This window comes from Mytilus californianus, unplaced genomic scaffold (assembly GCF_021869535.1).
Source record: "Mytilus californianus isolate M0D057914Y unplaced genomic scaffold, xbMytCali1.0.p SCAF_10, whole genome shotgun sequence".
Taxonomy (NCBI): Eukaryota; Metazoa; Mollusca; class Bivalvia; order Mytilida; family Mytilidae; genus Mytilus; species Mytilus californianus.
The window spans coordinates 30,857,135-30,879,959 of record NW_026262582.1 but is presented as its reverse complement, the minus strand read 5'-3'; the positions used below and the strand labels follow the sequence as shown (position 1 = coordinate 30,879,959).

Genomic DNA, 22,825 nt, shown 5'->3' with positions numbered 1-22,825 from the left:
ATCCATAATCCTTATAAGTAAAACTGCAGAATGACAAAAAAGCAAACTAAAACCCTGAATTCAGTGGTTCCGTTAGTTGCTGTCTATCATATTTATTTTTCATTTATTGTCTTGTCATTAACCTTGCTGTTGGTTCAACTTATTTGAATTGTTTCACATTTTGTAAGCCTGGGCCATTTAAGCTTACTATGCAGTATGGGTTTTGCTCATTGTTGAAAGCTGTACTAGTACTAAGACCTAAAGTTACTTAAATCCACATCATTTGGATAATTGTCTCATTGGCAATCATACCACATCTCATTATCTTAACCCCCAAGGGTGACTGGGGAATAGAAGTATGGTCACCATTGGTCTTCCTCCGACCGGCAGTAAAACCCGTGCTAAAGTGGGGCGTCCTTTTGGCTGTGCGGGATGTACAAATTTGCAGCCACGTCCGGTCAGAATGGGGACGTTAAATCCGATGCCTCGTGTAAAGAGAGTGCCACGCTCTTTGCACGTTAAGAACCCTTGCAACAACTCTTTGAGGGGTCCCTAGGAGACCTGTTGCAAGACTTAATTTCTGTCCCTATCCAATATACCCTCATTTCCCGTGGCAGTCTAAATTTCTCAAACTTTAATTCCTTAATCTATTACAGAACCTACCTATTGTATTTATTGTGAACTTGTTCTCGTCCTGAATATGCATGAAATATTTGCCACTGGACGTTAAGCAACCAACAATCAATCAATCAATCTCCTTATCTTATAAAGGGTGGTTGAGATGTCAGCTGATTTTTATTCCAACATCAACATACTATACCACATCCCCTGTAATCTGATACTAGTTTAATTTTGTTTGACATTCCTACCTTTTCATATTCTGAAGTAATGACCCAATTACAACTTCCAATAGCATAACCCGAACTACAGGAACTTATTGTCAATGCTCCATACAAATTCTGCAAAAATAAATAAATTATGCAAAGTAAATTAAACATGAAAGTTAGTTTAGGAAAGGTCTGATATGAAAAAAAGATTTACTTCAGAATACTCATGAAACCTAGAATTTATACGGTTACCATTTTCAATAAGATCAGAATCATTTTGTAATTCAAGGGAGAAAAATGCATTCAAGTGCATTTTTTTAATATAGAGACAACTCACAGGGGGTCTCTTTTTATACTAGTGTATCAAATATAATCAATGGATGGCAATTTCACCAAGGTCAAATGTCACTGAGCCAGTAATTCATATCTTTCAATTAAATTTTTGTTTAAACTTGGTTTTGTTGTTTAAATCATATTAAGATACATACAAGAGTGCACACGCTGAAATGTCTCGCCTCCTTTACTAATCATTGATATTATGTTGATAGTCCTAAATATAAAGCTTTATTATAACTGTCACATAAACTTAACATTAACCAAGTAAACTAAACATTGATCAATGAACCATGAAAATGAGGTCAAGGTCAGATGAACCATGCTAGGCAGGCATGTACAGCTAACAATTCTTCCATATAACAAACATAGTTGACCTATTGCTTATAGTTTAAGAAAAACAGACCAAAACTCAAGCAATGAACCTTGAAAATGAGGTCAAGGTAAAAAAAAAAACCTGCGTGACTGACAAACAGATTATAAAATATTTCCATACACCAAATATAGTTGAACTATTGCATATAGTATTAGAAAAAAAGACCAAAACTCAAAAACTTAACTTTGACCACTGAACCATGAAAATGAGGTCAAGGTCAGATGACACCTGCCAGTTAGACATGTACACCTTACAATCATTCCATACACCAAATATAGTAGACCTATTGCATACAGTATAAGAAAAACAGACCAAAACACAAAAACTTAACTTTGACCACTGAACCATGAAAATGAGGTCAAGGTCAGATGACACCTGCCAGTTGGACATGTACATCTTGCAGTCCTTCCATACACCGAATATACTAGACCTATTGCTTATAGTATCTGAGATATGGACTTGACCACCAAAACTTAACCTTGTTCACTGATTCATGAAATGAGGTCGAGGTCAAGTGAAAACTGTCTGACGGGCATGAGGACCTTGCAAGGTACGAACATACCAAATATAGTTATCCTATTACTTATAATAAGAGAGAATTTAACATTACAAAAAATCTTAACTTTTTTTTCAAGTAGTCACTGAACCATGAAAATGAGGTCAAGGACATTGGACATGTGACTGATGGAAACTTCGTAACATGAGGCATCCATATACAAAGTATGAAGCATCCAGACCTTCCACCTTCTAAAATATAAAGCTTTTAAGAAGTTAGCTAACGCCGCTGCCGCCGCCGGATCACTATCCCTATGTTGAGCTTTCTGAGACAAAAGTCGCAGGCTCGACAATAAATCGATCATTTGAAGCTTTGTTCAGTTTTATACAAAGCATAAAAGGACAACCATCTTTAATCCAATAAAAAAAACTTATATGTTTAGGTCGTCTTGATTTTTCTTCATATACGTACGATATTCTCGATTTATTCGTATTAAATGTTCATGTCCCAGGTTAGGGGAGGGTTGAGCGCTCACAAACATGTTTAACCCCGCCACATTCTGTATGTGCCTGTCCCAAGTCAGGAGCCTGTAGTTCAGTGTTGTCGTTGGTTTGATGTCTATCATATTTGCTTTTCGTAAACTGTTTTGTTATAAATTAGGCCGTTAGTTTCCTCAATTGAATTGTTTCATATTTTTCATGTCGGGGTCGACCATACGATATGGGTTTTTTTCTCATTGTTGAAGGCCGTACGGTTGCCTATAATTGCTTACTTCCACTTCATTTGAACTTTTGTGATAGTTGTCTCATTGGCAATCATACCACATCCCCTTTTTTTATAATGTACAAATTGTGTACCTTTTAATTTGTCTTAATGAAGGAATTTAAACATATAACATGTAAAAACAGTCATACAAGAGTGCACATGCTGAAATGTCTCGCCTTCTTTACTAATCATTGATATTATGTTGATAGTCCTAAATATAAAGCTTTATTACAACTATCACATAAACTTAACATTAACCAAGTAAACTAAACATTGACCAATGAACCATGAAAATGAGGTCAAGGTCAGATGAACCATGCTAGGCAGGCATGTACAGCTAACAATTCTTCCGTACAACAAATATAGTTGACCTATTGCTTATAGTTTAAGAAAAACAGACAAAAACACAAAAACTTATCACTGAGCAATGAACCTTGAAAATGAGGTCAAGGTCAAATAAAACCTGTGTGACTGACATATAGATCATAAAATATTTCCATACACCAAATATAGTTGAACTATTGCATATAGTATTAGAAAAACAGACCAAAACACAAAAACTTAACTATAACCACTAAACAATGAAAATGAGGTCAAGGTCAGATGACACCTGCCAGTTGGACATGTACACCTTACAGTCCTTCCATTCAGCGAATATACTAGACCTATTGCTTATAGTATCTGAGATATGGACTTGACCACCAAAACTTAACCTTGTTCACTGATCCATGAAATGAGGTTGAGGTCAAGTGAAAACTGTCTGACGGGCATGAGGACCTTGCAAGGTACGCACATACCAAATATAGTTATCCTATTACTTATGATAAGAGAGAATTTAACATTACAAAAAATCTTAACTTTTTTTCAAGTAGTCACTGAACCATGAAAATGAGGTCAAGGACATTGGACATGTGACTGACGGAAACCTTGTAACATGAGGCATCCATATACAAAGTATGAAGCATCCAGACCTTCCACCTTCTAAAATATAAAGCTTTTAAGAAGTTAGCTAACGCTGCCGCCGCCAGATCACTATCCCTATGATGGCTTTCTGCAACAAAAGTTGCAGGCTCGACAATAAAACTGTATATGTGATAACTGAGAATTATATGAATGGGTTATGATTTTACTCTAAAATATATTTAAGGGTCTTGCTTTTCACAAGACTTCATTATATGAATGTTTTTTTTTAAATCCCAGCTGCACTTCTGTACCTATAATCCCATGTCAAGACACCAATGAGAATACTATATATATATCCCAATTTAAGTAGGAAATAACCTCTAACAAAGATTTTTACTAAAACAAGTGCTATGGGCCATCTTGAACTTGTAGTGAGGTTTGAGCTTTTGATCCATATAAGAAGCCCCTCTTATCATGATCATTGGCAGTTTGACATACCCTTTTTTCATTGAATCCTACTGTTTGTACCCTGGCTACACATGACTGAATGTCATGCTTGGTATAACATTTTTTCCAGGCAAATGGTTGGACTGCTTCCTTTAGGAAAGGAGGCAGCAAACTGAAAGTAGAATGGTGTTCATTACAATAGAAAACAGTTTAAATAAAACATATTTCTTGTTGGGATTTGTCTATCTTTATGCCTTTTTTAAAAAAAAATTGTAAGGTCTTCAATATTTGTATTAGGTTTTGGATTTTAAAATATATTGGCCTTGAGCATCACTGAAGAGACAATTTGCTTGTTGAAATGCTCATTTGGTGAAATAAAATTGGAACCATTAACATAATTAATGTCATTGATAAATTACTATGTTTTTAACCAGATTTAAATGTTTCATTTATTTTTTTCCTGTATAGAAACTTTGCAAAAAAGAGGCGAAAGATACCAAAGGGACATTCAAACTCATAAGTCAAGAGGCGGGGTAAAGCAAACACCAATCAATCAATCAATATAAAGTCGAAAAAACAAACACGAATCCACCAAAAACCGGTTCTTTAGAATACTTTATGTTTAGGAAAATGTAATATGATAACAAACCTGTTCAATGATGAGAGTAAAATTATGTCTATTAATTGTGATCTAGTTTGGTGGATAAAGATCATCAGCCACATGTAAATAATGTTATAAATATGCAATAAAAGAAAACTGTCATACAGAATCTTGTTGGTAGCTGCACCATTCACATTTAAATTGTGTATTTCAGTTCTTAGACATATGGTCTAGATATCTTAAAGAGGAGGTATGTACACATGTAATACTGCATGGTTTAACCCAATTACATTTTGTGTCTGTACATTTAAGTTAGGCAAGTTGGAAAATGTGTTGTTTGTTGTTGTTAGTTTCTATAGTTTTTTTTTAAGGGAGTCAGGTGATGGTAGTTAGGGTAGTCCAGTTGAAGCCAGCCTCCGGTTGCAGGATTTTCTCACTGTGTTGAAGGCCCATTGGTGGCCTTGGGCTGTTTTCTGCTCTTTGGTCGGGTTGTTGTCCCTTTGACACATTCCCCATTTCCATATCAATATTATTGTGTGCTGTCAAGTGCTTTGGTGAAATCTATTAAGCTTTAGGGTAATATTAATATCAGTTTTGAACAGGTTCTTTATCATATTTAATACATTTTACTAAACATAAAGTAATCTATAATTTCTATATTTATTATAATTCTTTGATTATGCTGATTTTCAAGTTAACTAATATAAGTTCACTATTTAACAGTTGACATAACAATCTAATAACAAAACTGTTACTGGTTTTGCTATAGCCATGTTTATTTTTTTGAAACAAATATTCATTCATCAAAAATATCTATGTGTGTTTTTTGTTTTTTGGTTCATATAAACATGTAATAACATTACATGTATGTTTCATGAGAATCGGTTTGTTTGATTGGCTAACAACAATCACGCGTCATTCAAAAATTAAACTTCATTTTCAAAATGATAGGTTACATTCGTGATGACAGGTGCTTCCACAAAAAAATGCAGATTGATAAAAGAAAAATTTGATAAAAGTTTTTTTTCATGGTCTTGTTAGCATAAAAATGTAGATATAAGAAACGAATGCTTCTTTTTGTAATTCTATTGGGATGAAAGTGTTGATCGTGCACACATTTTAGAATGAAGCCCTTCCACGCTTCATACAAGATGTGCTTCGGTCAACACTTTTACACCCCAATACAAGAGGCTCAATAGAGCCTGATATCGCTCACCTGGCTGTAATTTCAGTTTCAGGCATTTGACTTTAAATAATTATTTGTAGATCTTACTTTGCTGATTAATTTTGTCATTTACACTTTCACTCTTTCTATATTGATAATAAAGATAATACATAACCCAAAACTGTAAAATTTCCTAAATATTAACTATTTCTGGGCAGTAACCCAACAATAAGTTGTCCTATTGGTCTGAAGATTTCTTGACAGGTAGATCTAAACCTGTTTAACACTTTCACCTATGTCAGTTTTGCTTTTACTGCTTTAGTTTTTAAGATGAAAGCCAAAAACTTCATTTGACCCCTATGTTCTATTTTTAGAAACTGCCGCCATTTTTTTTTTAATGGATCAAATCTCCGAATACAATCTATAAACTAGATACCCTAAGGAACATTCAATTCAAGTTTTTAAGTATTTGGCAAAGTAGTTTCAGAGAAGAAGATTTTTGAAAAGGTAATAGACTTCCACGAAAAAATATTAAAAAAAAACATTTCAAGGGCAATAACTCCTTAAGGAGTCAATTGACTATTTTGATCATTTGACTTATTTGTAGATCTTACTTTGCTGAACATTTTTGCCGTTTACACTTTCTCTCTATCTGTTATAATATTAAAGATAATAACCAATAAAATGCTCCGCTGGGCGCAGCTTGATACGACCGCAGAGGTCGAACCCTGAACAGTTGGGGCAAGTATGGACACAACATTCAAGCTTGATACAGCACTGAATTTGGATTGTGATTAAATATTTGACACAGCATAGGTTTCTGACACAGAATGAATGTGGTCTAAGAACTTAAAAATGTTAATTTACCTATTCAAACCATATCATTATTACTTGCTTTTATATATAAATCAGAAATAACCAATTTAAAATGGAAAATTTTAAAGAAAAAAAAGGAAAAATAAATCCCCCCTCAAATTTTTTGAACCCCCTTATGATTCATCACCCCCAAACTCAATCCCAGCCTTCCCTTTGTGGTATGGTACCTTGCAGTACAATTTCAGAGAGATCCGTACACTTGAACACAAGTTATTGTCTGGAAACTAGAAAAATGCTTGTTATTTTACCCCTTTTTGGCCCCAAATTCCTAAACGTTTTGGGCAATTACCCCCAAACTCAAACCCAGCTTTCCCTTTGTGATATGGAACCTTGTAGTACAATTTCATAAAGATCCATACATTTACACACAAGTTATTGTCCTGAAACTAGAAAAATGCTTGTTTTTTTGCCCCTTTCTGCCCCTAATTCCTAAAATTTTGAGGCAATTACCCCCAAAATCAATCCCAGCCTTCCCTTTGTGGTATGGTAACTTGCAGTACAATTTCAGAGAGATCCATACACTTGAACACAAGTTATTGTATGGAAACTAGAAAAATGCTTATTTTTGGCCCCTTATTCCTAAACGTTTTAGGCAATTACTCCAAAACTCAATTCCAGCTTTTCCTTTGTAATATGGAACCTTGTAGTACAATTTCAGAAAGATCCATACACTTACACACAAGTTATTGTCATGAAACTAGAAAAATGCTTGTTTTTTTGCCGCTTTTTTTGCCCCTAATTCCTAAAATTTTAAGGCAATTACCCCCAAAATCAATCCAAGCATTCCCTTTGTGATATGGAACCTTGTGGTACAATGTCAGAGAGATACATACACTAACACACAAGTTATGTCTGGAAGTTACAAAAATACTTATTTTTGGCCCCTTTTTGGCCCCTAATTCCTTAACTGTTGGTACCATAACCCCCAAAATCAATCCCAACCTTCCTTTTGTGGTATTGAACCTTATGGTAAAATTTCATAGAGATCCATTAACTTAAATTAAAGTTAGAGTGCGAAAACCAATGTGTCTTCGGACGACGACAACTACGCCCGACGACGGCGACAACACCAACGTCATACCAATATACGACCACAAAATTTTTTTGCGGTTGTATAAATACAGTAAAATTTCATAAAAATATACTATTTCGGACAGTAACCCTACAATTGGTCTGAAAATTTCATAGCAGATAGATCTTGACTTATTCATCACTTTAACTCCATGTCACTTTTGCTCTAACTGCTGTAGTTTTTGAGATATAAGCCAAAAACTGCTTTTGACCCCTATGTTCTATTATTAGCCATGGTGGCCATGTTTGTTGATGGATCAAAACTTCGGATACATTTTATTAACTAGATACACTAAGGAACATTCAGTTAAAGTTTGAAGGTATTTGGCCCAGTAGTTTCGGAGGAGAAGATTCTTGAAATAGTTTACGATGACAGACGACGACGATGAACAACGGACGCCGACGGACGCCAAGTGATGGCATAAGCTCACATGGGGCCCATGGGCCCCGGTGAGCTAAAAATTACAAAAAGAAGCATTCATTTCTTTTAGAAATTAAAAAGAGATGGAATATACCAAGGGGACATTCACAATTCATAAGGGGGTGAGTGTCCTCACGAGTTTATACTGTCACTCAATGTAAGCGCCTGACTTAATCAATTAAGATCAATAAAAGGAGATATGATGTATAATGCAAAGTAACAGCCATCTTACTACAGTCTTCATGTCTAAACAGTATTGTAAATTCAGATATTATTGCCGTAATTTTTTAATGCAAAAATTACAACAGTATAATTGTGCAATAATAAAAATTCTCATTTCTAATTTCAGTTGTTGCTTCACATAAATTTTGCAGTTGTTTTAATTAAATCTCTCTTTTTTACCAGTAACCAGTAATTCACAATTATAAATGCATACATTAATTTCTGAATTAACAGTTTGCCAAGTTCATAATTCTGCAGTTTAAAAAGTTGTGAATAAGTTTATCTGAGACACAATCAAAGTTCTTACACCCCAGTTCTATTGTTATACTTCATAGTTTCTATTTCTGGAACATGTGTAAATTGAATAGATCTATTGTTACGAATAACAATGGATTTTAGCAACAAGGTGTGACGAGCGGGGTTTCGGGAAACCCCTGCTTCAACACCCCACAAACAAAGTCCATTGTTATTCGTAACAATAGAAATTGATTATTTTTTAAATAGCATGAACACATTAAGAAATTACTAATAGTGTTCACTACAAATTGTTTCATGATATTAAAAAAAAACATTTTAGGAAATTCCAATAAGCATCTATATGGAATACAAAAATAATCCTTTAAATACTCTTTTGCTTGAAGGTAATTTTTTTTATCCCAGTCATATGTCTCTATTCTAAAGCATTGATCTTTTAAAAAAATGGGGATTCCGCGGGTTGGACCCGACTTTTATTTAAAAGATCAATGCATTTGAATGGTTGGACCCCACCCCCTGTTCTCTTGAGTTGGGAACTCCCGGGATCAGCCCCTGATTGCCCCCAAAAAGGGAGTTCCTCTATATTAAATATTGTATGTTGAGCGTGTCTGGTAGTCGGGTTTTTAATGCAGACACACCTATCCCTTAGTATGTTCCAATATGAATGTTTGTTTATTCTCGAGAAGAGGGGGGAGGGGGGCTTTCGTTTTTGATAAAATCGTAAGATATAAAATACAGTTATGATTACCTTTACTAAACTGATACAGGTAAGTACCGTTACTTTGGGTTATAATATTGTCTTTGTCTTTAGTCTCTTATACCAAATCCAACGCTTGCCACAAAATGTCGTCCGTCTTATACCCGTCCATATTGACAACTGTATACCAGGAGTATGTTGTATTTTTTGTTTGTAATAAGAATACACGAAACAGTCAACCTTGACCTGCTGATCCATATTAGCACATGGATTTAACGGGAATATGCAAAACAACTTTGACATTTGTAAAATATACTCACTTGTCAAAGTTTGGACGAAGATAACCAAAAAAAGGTTACTAGTGGGGTTTCATGTAATAAAAAAAAATATTTTTATAAATCATGGTTTGATATTGTCAATAAATATGCTATCGTTTTTTTTTTTCATTTTATAATCAATGTTAACAAATATAGGGTTTAGAGTGGGGTGTAAGTTAGTTATACACCTCGGGATACGGCGTGTCTGGATAAGAAACCCCTCCGGCCTTCGGCCGATGGGGTTTCTTATCCATACACACCTATCCCTCGGTGTATAACTATTACTTGTCATATCTATAGTTGTCAGTTCTTTAATCATCTGAATGATAATCACTTTATCTGGTATTTGTTTGTAAATTTATCATATGACATAATCTTGATTTTACCTGTGAAAATCAACCTACAATGATCAAATATACTGTTATTTTAAAAGCAACTGATGTTATCTGAACATAGTTGAAATCTTATATTGACATATTACAAAAAATGGCGTCTTCTCAGTCTACATGAATAGCACAGACTCCTACTGTGTGTCAATTCTGTGAAGAATCTCCAGAGATTAAGTGGAAGTGTGTTAACTGTGAACTATTTCTATGTCAACTGAGCAATTCAAAGATACATGGCAAAATCAAGGCATCTATGGAACATGAAATTATAAATATTAGAGACTTTGGTATTGAGGATTTTGCCACTTCAGTGCGTAAAGTGGAACTCGAAAACATGGTGTGTACAATCCATGTCAATCAAAAGTGCTTTGTTTTCTGTAAAGACTGCAGTAAGCCTGCTTGTTCCAAATGTTTAAACGAGACTCATAAAATGCATGACTACAAAGCCCTTGATGAAAGATATGATGAAATCATTTCTGAAATGAAGGAACTCATAAAGAAGTTTGAATCCAATCTTCAGTTCTTTAAGAATGAAAAGGATAAACTGCAAAAAGTTCTTTCTGATGGTGAAAACAATTTTCAAGAAACAAGGGACATAATTCTGCAAACTGAGAAAGAAATGAAAGAAGTCATTTCAAAACATGCTAAAGACCTCTTACAAGAACTTGATGCTAAATGGAAACCATTAGAAAATAAGATAAAAACAGAACTTTCTGAAATAAAAAAGATAGAGGAGGAGTGGGAAACCAAGAAAAAGAATCTAAACCAAGTGCTACAGTCTCATCAAGTTGAAGACATTTTCACTACTAGTAAAACTTTAGAAAAATCACTGCCAAAGTGTTGGGTTAAAAAAATTAAACCAAAGAAGACAAAGTTCATTCCTAGGAGTATGGAGGTGAAGAAAGTAGGTCAGTCGATGCTTGGTGATATTTATATAGTCCCAGAAATGGAACTCATACACACTTTTCAAAGTGATGTTGAAAGTGTGGTAGCTTTACAGTTCAGTAGTGACAATACTGCATTTATTGGAAACTTTGCTAACCCAAAACATTCAAAATTACAAACAGTATAAATTGAAACTAATAATATCAAAATAGAAAGAGAATTTCAGATACAAGTGTTTGATATGGCATGGATTAGTGATAAAGAAATGCTTGTGTCATCTAGAAAATGTGATTTTAAACTATATACCACAGATGGACAGATAAAGACATTTAAGTCATTTACTCCATTAAAAACTTCTTGTGTTTATGTAACTAAAGATAATAAGTTAATAGTAGGTTTGACAGAATCTTCTCCTATAACACTTCCCCCACCAAAAGATTGTATCAGAAGACTTGTAATTATGAACCAGGATGGTTACGTACAACATATTATTGAATATGATAAGGACAATCAGAGACTGTTAACATACCCTCATAGAGTCAAAACTTTCCATGATAAGATAATAGTTGTAGATGTTATAAACAAAGAATTTGAGGGTAGGATAGTAATGTTAGATTATGGGGGACAACTCCATTGGACCTACAATGGCTGTTATAGTATCCACTCAGATCATGTTAAAATGTGTGCAAAAGATGTGGCAATAACCTCTTCAGAAATGATTTTAGTTACTGATAGTATAAATCATGCTATACATGTATTAAATCCTTCTGGGGAAGTCATTGCATGTATGGATGTAAAATGCTTAGGAATCGAATTACCTTTTTGTCTTAATATCGACAAAAAAGGAGTTTTATGGATTGGGTGTACACAATGGACAATAAACAAAAACAAGAAGGCTAAAATACATAGCGTCAAATTGACTTAACTTTGAGTCCTCAATCAAAATACATCAAACTAGATCTCTAAAGCTTACGAAAATATTTGAATTAAATCTGAAAGGTCAGACCTAGGGTTGGATCTAGAAATATTGATTAAATAGGAAAAGGGATTCCGAAATAATCCTTCCCAGATATTGTGCAGGCATTTAGAGCATGTTATTGTTTAATACGCTGAACACTCTGGTAAAATCCCGTTTTGGGAAATGGAACAAAAGTAAAAATAATCGCTCAAAATATTTCTTCAATCAAGTGATTGTTGTTGTTCTGTTTATCAAATAGTCATTGTTTATTAAAGAAATTATTTCAACCAACTGCCAAAGTATAAAACAAATATGTGGGTATTTGTCAAAAAGACAGCAACTTAAAAATGTTAAAAAAAAAAAAAAAAAAACATTAACTTCTTTCTTTTATTTAATATATCAAATGTTAATCAATCAAATCAAACCTTAAATCATGTTATTCTTTTTTAAACTATTCTATAATGTGTGATAATTGTGATTTTTCAACTCATTGTGGGTTGTGATTGGCAAATAAAATATTTGTTGGTGGTGTTTCTGTTGTTGTTGTGTTAATCAATTAGCCATAGACAATGATAGAAGAATGTTTCCATAACAAGAGTGCACACACTGAAATGTCTCGCCTACTATACTGACCATTGATTTTATGTTGATAGTCCTACATATAAAGTTTAACTACAATTAGTTTCACATTAACATTTATGATCCAAGAAAATGAGGTCAAGGTCAGATAAACCAAGCCGGAAATACATGTACACCTTTAATACAATCATTCCATACAAAGAATTTAGATTTCCTATTGCTTATATTATAAAAGAAACAGACCAAACCATGGATATTTTATATTGACCAATGAACCATGAAAATGAAGTCAAGGTCAGATGAACCCCGCCAGACAGACATGTACACCTTAAAATCATTCCATGCATCAAATATTGTTGACCTATTGCTTATAGTATCTAAGAAACAAAGTTAACCAGGAAAACTGAACATTGACCAATGAACCATGAAAATGAGGTGAAGGTCAGATGATACCTGCCAGACAGACATAAACACCTTACAATCATTCCATACACCAAATATAGTTGACCTATTACTTAAAGTTTAAGAAAAACAGACAAAAACACAAAAACTTAACAAAAGCAATGAACCATGAAAATGAGGTCGAGATCAAATAAAACCTGCCAGACTGACATGTACATCATAAAAATGTTTTCATACACCAAATATAGTTGACCTACTGCATACAGTATTAGAAAAACAGACCAAAACATAAAAACTTAACATTGAGCAATGAGCCGTGAAAATGAGGTCAAGGCCAAATAAAACCTTCCAGACTGATATGTACATCGTAAAATATTTCCATAGACCAAATATAGTTAACCTATTGAATACAGTATGAGAAAAACAGACCAAAACACAAAAACTAAACTATTACCACTGAACCATTAAAATGAGGTCAAGGTCAGATGACACCTGCCAGTTGGACAAGTACACCTTTAATACAATCATTACATACACCAAATATAGTAGACCTATTGCTTATAGTATCTGAGATATAGACTTGACCACGAAAACTTAACCTTGTTCACTGATCTATGAAATGAGGTTGAGGTCAAGTGAAAACTGTCTGACAGGCATGAGGACCTTGCAAGGTACACACATACCAAATATAGTTATCCTATTACTCATAATAAGAGAGAAATTAACATAAAAAAAAATTCTTTTTTTCCAAGTAGTCACTGAACCATGAAAATGAGGTCAAGGACAATGGACATATGACAGACAGAAACTTCATATCATAAGGCATCTATATACAAAGTATGAAGCATCCAGGTCTTCTACCTTCTGAAATATTAAGCGTTTAAGAAGTTAGTTAATGCCACCACAACCGGTTCACTATCCCTATGTCAAGCCTTCTGCAATAAAGGTTGCAGGCTTGACAAAAACGAGGAGATGTCTTATGAATCCCAAGTAGACAACAAAATTGAAGTGGTAGAAAGCAATTATTGACCACCGTTAAGTCTACAACAATGAGAACTAGAGGCGCTAAAGAGCCTGTGTCGCTCACCTAGATCTATGTGCATATTCAACAATAGACACTCTCCAACATTTTCATGATTTTAGACAAGAATATAATTCATGACAAAAATCTCTTTTTGTTAATCTTGTATTGATAAAGTTTTGTCTGCTAAATTTCTCTCTATCTTCTTTAGTTTTAGCTCGAAAACACAAAAGAGTGTAAAAAAAAATCCTCATTTAAGGGCAATCACTCCTATTTATAAAGAGTGACAGTCTACAATGGTCTACTAACTTAATATCTGCAAAATTTTATAGATCTTGCCTTGAAGATCATTTTTGTTATCTAAAGTTTCTATTTATCTATTATAATTTTTATCATATAGCGCAAAACAAAAAGAAATTGGTAAAAGTCGTCATTAAGAGGCAAAAACTCCAATCAGATGATTTCTTCCATACTGTCTTAACTGTAGATCTTGTATTGCCGATCACTTTTGATTATTTAAGTTTTTACTATGATCTGTTATAATTTTTAAGATAAAAGTCAAAAACACAAAACAGTGGTAAAAATCGTCATCAAAGAGCAATTACTCTAATAAGGAGTCGACTGACAATTTCGACTATGTTAAGCTCATTTATAGATCTTGTCATGCTGATCATTTTTGCAATTTAAAGTTTCTCTGTATCTATTATAGTTTTCAAGATAATAGGCAAAATGAAAGAAAAATGGTAGAATTTGTCATTTAAGGGCAATTACTACTGTAAAAACTTCCCTGACTGTTTTGACGTAGACATACAATCGGTAGAGCTCAACATTCTGAACATTTCTGCCCTGTCAGATTTTCTCTATTTATAACGGTTTTCAAAATAATAGACAAAACTTGCATTTTAACCCTATGTTCTATTTTTATCCATGTTGGCCATCTTGGATAACAGGCGGGGTCATCGGACACATTTTTAAAACTAGATATCTCAATGATGATTGTGGCCAACTTTGGTTAAATTTGGTCCAGTAGTTGCAGAGGAGAAGATTTTTGTAAAAGTAATCAGACGACGATGCTGGATGACGGACACCAAGTAATGCGAAAAGCTCACTTGGCCTTTTGGCACAGATGAACAAATCAAAGCATCGTCTGTGCTGCGATTCACCATTTTTTAGCAACAGTTAATACCTGCCAATTTTTCAAAATTTCCATGGGGTATTTTAAGGACAAGAAACCCTAATGCATACCTATGCATGTCATTAATGTACTCAAAATTAGAACATCTATGGTTTTGAATGAGTATAAATGTGTTCAAAATGTATTTCATACTCCTCTGAATGCTTTTTTGAAGGTACATGTATTGAGTCTATTTATAATAAAGTTTTATTAGGGTCAGGTCAAAACCTCTCATGGGGATATCTCCCATAAAACGGGAAAATCGGCAGGTCTGACAGTTCGTCTGACATTTTTTTTTAACTCTTTTTTTATATTTCTTTCTTTATACAAGCTTCTGTAAGACATTTATATAGAGATAAACATCACAATTAAGCCCAAAATGTTTTAACTTGTGATTTTACACTTTTAACAGAGAATAAGCCAAGGAACTGAAAAAACAGACAAAATGCCCAGGTTAGAGTTATGGTAAATTATTTGTGTCCTATTCCCAATAAACTCATCATAGATACCAGGATTAAAATTTTGCACGCCAGACACGCGTTTTGTCTACAAAAGACTTATCAGTGACTCTTGAATCAAAAAATTAAAAATGGCCAAATAAGGTACTAAGATGAAGAGCATTGTGAGGCAGGGCTTCTGCTTGTATACATTATACTCTGCATTATACTTAACATCTAAAAACATTTAAGTATAATGTATACAAGCTGAAGCCCCGCCTATCTATTGATTGCAGGTGTCAATCTTAATTACAATGCTTGAGCAAACATTTATACAAACAAAGCAAACAAGTCAACCAAACCTTTAAACTACAAGCATTAGGAATATAGTTTTAATGAGGTATCCATTTTTTATAAATTATGACTTGCAAATGTTACCATTACAAATGTTGCAAATTTGATAGTTTTCATTTCAGTATTTGTGGTCCGAAGAGTTCAAACATTAGAACTCTTCTTGACGCTTCTTGTCGCTAAGTTCAAACATTTATCTTTCGTTATTAATTCGTTTTTATGTAAAAATTGATTCCAATAGAATTTGAAGAAAAAAAAACCACTTCAAAATCCCTAAAGGTTTTTTTACCAAGATCTAAACAGAAAAAGAAAAATTTACACAAGGTTTAAAGAAAGATAAGGCATTATGACAAAATGAAGTTCTATGTTCATAATAAACTCATCATAGATACCAGGATTAAAATTTTGTATGACAGATGCGCATTTCGTCAGTGACGCTCTATCAGAAAAAGTTAAATAGACCTAATAAAGTATGAAGCTGAAGAGCATTTAGACCCAAAATTCTGAAAGGTTTTGCAAAATACAGCTAGGGTAATCTATTCCTGGTGTACTTGTATTGATAGTCAGTGATAACTAATACACATTTCATGTGAAAATTAATTTACTGCAACTAAAATATATAACAGAGGAAATTTTTACCTCCATTTTAGCAGCGATATCTTAAGCAGGATGTTGCACCCTCCCGCTTCCAATTAAGACAGTAAACAAATATGTAAAATCCATTACATGGGAAAGCAGAAGAAACAAAAGAGATGTAGATTGAAATACAAACAAATAAATAAAAAAATTCGTAAGGGTTCCGCGGAACCCAGTGTCTCGCCTACTTTTGCTGTTAATCGCAGGCTCAACAAAAATGTGGAAAAAAATTAATAAAAATATTCCTCTCTATACTATCTTTTGATTGTAAGTAGCTTCTGTCCAAGTTTGGTAAAAATCCAGGATAGTTTATGAATCTAATAAATGTTTTAAAAACTTAAAGTGCAGACTGTATGTAATGTTAACTGGAAGAAAAACTAAGTCCATTTATAAGTAAAATACAGAAAAAATTGAATTTACAAAATTTACTTCCGGATACTATCTTTTGATCATAAACAAGCTTCTTTCCAAGTTTGGTAGAAATCCAGGATAGTTTAAGAAAGTTATTAAAATTTCAAAAACTTTAACCACAGAGTGAATGTATTGTTTCATGGCAGAAAAACTAAGTCCATGTATAAGTAAAATACGGAAAAAATGGAATTTTTTTTTTACAAAATTTTCTTCTGGATACTATCTTTTGATCATAAACAAGCTTCTTTCCAAGTTTGGTAGAAATCCAGGATAGTTTAAGAAAGTTATTAAAATTTCAAAAACTTTAACCACAGAGTGAATGTAATGTTTCTTGGCAGAAAAACTAAGTCCATTTATAAGTAAAATACGGAAAAAATGGATTTTTTTTTTTACAAAATTTACTTTTGAATATTATCTTATGATCATAAACAAGCTTCTGTCCAAGTTTGGTAGAAATACAGGATAGTTTAAGAAAGTTATTAAAATTTCAAAAACTTTAACCACAGAGTGAATATTTGTGGACGCCGCCGACGACAACGACGACGACGGAATGTAGGATCGCTATGTCTCGCTTTTTCGACAAAAGTCGAAGGCTCGACAATCATCTCAAAATTCCATTGATTCATTTTTTTTGTTGGGGTACTAATTTTATAATTTTTGTGAATTTTGTAGGTATCTAGACATGCTAGATGAACCACAAATTTCAGTGTTCTACAAAATTCAAGTTGAAAACTTGTATGTAGAATTGTCAAATCCATGCAATTTAGTATCCATGAAAATGGAAATTTTTACTCAATCAATAAAAATTGGTGTCCCCCCAAAAAACATGAATCTACTGTATGACGATATTTACTCTAAAATAACTGGTTCCTTCCATTTGTCCCTTATTTCTGGCTTAGGATATCTCTCCACATAGGTAACAAGTTCTTCCATGTATTGTCTAAAATAGCAAGAAATTATAAAGTCAAATGACTTAAAAATATGAGTCAGTTTCATATATAACGAATGTATATTGTTTAAGTCATGCATCTGTAATTGTCTTAATAGCATAGATTTGTTTAGGTTTTGCTATCTGTTGTTGGGATGCTGACTAACTGACTTAAACTTGTAATCTCAAATTCATATTTTGCAGATCAGATACATAAAATGAATGGAAAGTTTGCTTATGCTGCAAACATTGTTTGTAATATTTCTATAGGATAAAATCATGAAGATATCCCCTCACATCAATTTAAGGGAGTACAGAACACCCAAGGGATTTAACTCTTTAAAAATTAGTGAACATTTTAATCACATACTAAAAGTAAAGAGAAACCAAGCTTCTCAATGATCAAAATCAGTGCTTGTCAAACTGCTATATATACAATGAAATTATTTCTGTAAATTTATATGTGGTTCAAATTTCTTGAAATGTTTGTATTTTTGTCAACAGGCTAAAGTAAATATTTTGTGAAAATTAAACGAGACAAATCTATTTCAGTCAAGGGATAATGAAAATGACAATATAAAACCTGGCAATAAACCACCTTAATCTTGTTTTATTCAATTCTTTAGTATGCAGGAATTGTTTGTCCCTTGACATCAAGCTCACAATCAATTCCCCTCATTTATATCTTCTACTTATAAATGCATATTACATCTTTGAAAATGTCTGTAGAGAAAACACTATCATATTTGTAGTGGCAGAATGCTTTAACCATTTGAAACCTATTATACCTGAATTTCTGCATCATGGCAATCAGTGAATATGCATTTATTATTCAACCTGTGTAAACCTACAGTTCTATCTAATATCAATAAAATCTCATTTCAAAAGAGGTTTGTATACATATGTTTCATAATAGATATCCTCCAGCTACCAAGACCAATTTTCATGTATCTTCTGACATTAAACCGTGTGCATTTTTCAAGTTTCTATAGTTACCTTCCCATCTGTAGAGTTGGGTCTGTACAGTAGACTTGACCTTTGAACCCTGTGTATTCTGTGATGTAAGGTAATGCTAACATGACATTGTGATTTGATATTAAAATGGCGTCAATCTGGGAGAGATCTGTCATTCCAACCTGTTAGATAAAAAACAGTTAATGTTGTCAAATGCAATGGTCATTTAAACTCTGGCGGATAGTAGTCTTATTGGTAATTATAGCACATCTTCTTACTTTCATATCAAATGAGTTATTGACAATATACTGGTTAACTGTACCGGTAAATTTAAGGATATAATGTCTACATTTATAAATTCCGCTACTAATTTTTTCAAAACTGATATATGAGATAAAATAATGTTATTCTTGCACATGGTCTAGGACAATGTTACTATCAAATTTATATTTGTGCGTTCTTATCATTGTGAGATTTATTATGTTGCATGTTTTAGGATAATATAAACCCATAAAAACACAGTAACTGTGAGTACACTTAGATATGTACTACTTTAATTATTTATCCCTTGTAATTTTTTATTAACTGTGTATTTGCATTCAGGTGTCACAGGTCAAATTTATTCGTTCATTGTGTGTTAATTTACGTTTTTTGATTGAGTTAAGCCTTCCAATTGATATTTTATAGTGTGTTTTTCTATGTTGTGATTTTATACTATTGTTTCAGAAAAGGGAGAAGGTTTGGTACCATTAAAACGTTTAATCCCGCTGCAAATGTTTGCACCTGTCCTAAGTCAGGAATCTGATTACAGTAGTTGTCATCTGTTTATGTAGTTCATACGTGTTTCTCGTTTTTCTTTTTTATATAGATTAGACCGTTGGGTTTTCCGTTTGAATAGTTTTACACTAGTAATTTTTTGGGGCCCTTTATAGCTTGCTGTTCGGTGTGAGCCAATGCTCTGTGTTGAAGGCCGTACCTTGACCTATAATGGTTTACTTTTATAAATTGTAACTTGGATGGAGAGTTGTCTCATTGGCACTCATAACACATCTTCCTATATCTATGCATTTTTACTTAGTGTCTTTTGTGTTGTGGGGATGCACATGATGTATAAATACCCTGCCATGACTGGTCTGTGCTTTTGTTACTTGTTTTTCTGCTTTCTATCAATCTGATGAGTTAAGCCCTTTTCCACTGATTTTTATAGTTTGTTCATATGTTGAGCTGTTACATCACTGTCCCAGGTTAGGGGAGGGTTGAGCGCTCACACACATGTTTAATCAAGCCACATTCTGTATGTGTTTGTCCAAAGTCAGGAGCCTGTAATTCAGTGGTTGCTGTTTGTTGCTGAATATCATATTTGTTTTTGTTCATGGTTTTTTACATAAATCAGGATGTTAAGTTTTTCTCGTTTGAATTGTTTTACATTTGTCATTTCAGGCCTTTTATAGTTGACTATGTGGTATGGGTTTTGCTCATTGTTGAAGTCTGTACGGTGACCTATAGTTGTTAACATCTATGTCATTTGGTCTCTGGTGGAGAGCTGCCCCATTGGCAATCATACCACATCTTTTTATTTTTTATATGGTACAACTATTTGTCAGAATTTACAGTAATCTTTCTTCATGCTTACAATGAAAAAAAATAGTACATGAGTACCAGTATATGGTTTCTAAGCTGTATTTTTTTATGTATATGAAAAGACTCCCAATACATATTTGTTCCAGAAGCAATCAAAGTTCTCTTTAGGGTTAAATTGAGTATATTATTAATCATAATCTGTGTCTGTTTTTGTTAAATTAATTTTTTTTTCAACTAGGGATGTTTAAGTGCTTGACAATACTGTATAGACACCTATCAATTGCAGAAGCCCTTTAGATGTCAGTTTGGTCATTTTTGTCATAAGTTTGTTGTCCCATTGACTTATACCCCTACATTGCCCTTCATTCATAAGCATACAATTATTGACTGTTGATGAGGTTGATACAATGATTTATCAACCACAGAGATATGATATTCACTGAGGCAAATAGCCAAGGGTGAATGTCATATCTCTGGGGTTGATAAATTGTACTTATGTATCAATTGAAATCAAAAGTCAACAATTGTTTTATGTATTTTACCCTTCTCCAATTTTCTATTCTTTTAAAACTGCTCCTTGTTTTTATACTAAATATATCATCTGTTTTTGCAGTTGTTAACTTTCATAAGTTGAAATGGTCATTAAAGTTTACTAAAAAAAAACAACATGAATTTCCATGACGTCATTAACCTTTGATGTTGCCTTGGAATATCTGTAAATGTTAGATGTTCCAAATCTCTCATGATTTTTCCACAGTGAATATAATGTATATCGAAGAAAACTCTGTATGCCTTTAGCCAATGAGAAATGAAAATTTGTTTAGTCATAGTCATATAATAAATAGTAGTGCTTCCATCTCCTAAATATTTTTTAACCAGTGATATAAAACCAAACAAAATTTCATCATCATTATGACATATTTTGTTCTATATCTAATTCCAATCTTCTCTTGTACAAACCTCTGGTGTTAGGAATTCTAAGCAGCCATTGACAAAAATATTTCCTCCTGATTCTTTTAGTTCATCTTCCTGAAAGCAAAATAAAATTGTAAAGAAATATTATTAAAAATGAATGGCATTGCTGTCGAATAGGAAATAGGATCATGCTGACTTTATGTTAAAACGTTTAGACCCACTGCATTTTTATGCACCTGCCCTAAGTCAAGAGCTTGTTTTTCAGTGGTTGTCGTTTGTTGGTGTGGTTCATAAGTGTTTCTCGCTTCTCTTTTTATATATAGATTAGACCATTGGTTTTCCTGTTTGAATTGTTATAAACTAGTCATTTTGGATCCCTTAATAACTTGCTGTTTGGTGTGAGCTTAGGCTCTGTGTTGAAGGCCGTACTTTGACCTATAATTGTTAACTTTTTATACATTGTGACTTGGATGGAGAGTTATCTCATTGGCAGGCATACCACTTTTTATTACTTATATAATTCATATATGAGGACCTTCAGTTGTTAACTGATGTGCCTATCTTTCAGTACCTTTTTTATTGATCTTGGTCTGATCATGCATAACATATTTGCCACTGGATATATGGGATAATAAGTAGTTAGGACCAACAAATGACTCATTTCAAGATATTTAAACAAATTGTGATGCAATACTTACATCAAGACCCTCTTTGTTATTAGGTGGTGTCCATGTCTGGAGGCTGGAAAATTTGGTACTGAAAAACATTATTTAAAACTATGAATAATTTCCAAGGCCTTTAACATTGCCTTAATAGGAATTATTAAAGAAACCTTATTAAATAGACATACTCTAGCCTTTGACCATGATGTTAGTCTTGTGTGTGTGTTTTTTTTTTATTATTGTTTAGGGGCCAGCTGAAAGCCCACCTCTGTGTGCAGGATTTTTTCACTGCGTTGAAGACCCATTGGTGGCCTTGGGATGTTTTCTTCACTTTGGTTGGGTTAACATAGTGAAATAATTTCCACAGAAATGTTCATTACTCATTAGAACTACAAATGTAGTAAGTATTTAGATTGGTTTGCTAGTCTTGGAATTTCAATATAGTATAGGCAAAGGATAATAACTTGTTTTTAACCCTGTGACCATGGTGACACTTAAACTTTACCCTAACATGCCTAAATCCAATAAATTTTTTGTCATATTTTGTTTCTTGTGTGTAAGCGTTTGTATCCGACTTGATATTGCTTGACTTTCCTATAAACATGTTAAATGCAAGGTTTGTTTTTCTCAGTCTTTGATTTTCTATGTTGTGTCTTAAAATATAGACCATGAAGTCTGTTGTTTGTATTTTCATTGTTTTTCATATTTTGCCATGGTGCCATCTGTTTGTTTTCGAATTATGAGTTTGAATACCCCTTTAGTACATGTATCTTCTGCCTCTCTTTTGTAACAAA

At 33.2% G+C, this 22,825-nt stretch overlaps 1 protein-coding gene across 4 annotated transcripts in view; it reads right to left on the bottom strand.

Annotated features, from left to right (window-relative positions):
- LOC127717921 (integrator complex subunit 9-like) overlaps window positions 1–22,825 on the bottom strand; it is a 51,264-nt gene that overhangs the window by 23,828 nt on the left and 4,611 nt on the right. For all 4 annotated transcript variants that reach the window (XM_052223788.1, XM_052223789.1, XM_052223790.1 and 1 more), the window contains 6 exons: window positions 22,068–22,125; window positions 21,415–21,483; window positions 18,916–19,055; window positions 17,845–17,931; window positions 4,178–4,298; window positions 849–938 (listed from right to left, as the gene is read on the bottom strand). In XM_052223788.1, coding sequence (XP_052079748.1) covers window positions 849–938; window positions 4,178–4,298; window positions 17,845–17,931; window positions 18,916–19,055; window positions 21,415–21,483; window positions 22,068–22,125 — 565 coding nt within the window. The remainder of the gene's footprint in view (window positions 1–848; window positions 939–4,177; window positions 4,299–17,844; window positions 17,932–18,915; window positions 19,056–21,414; window positions 21,484–22,067; window positions 22,126–22,825) is intronic.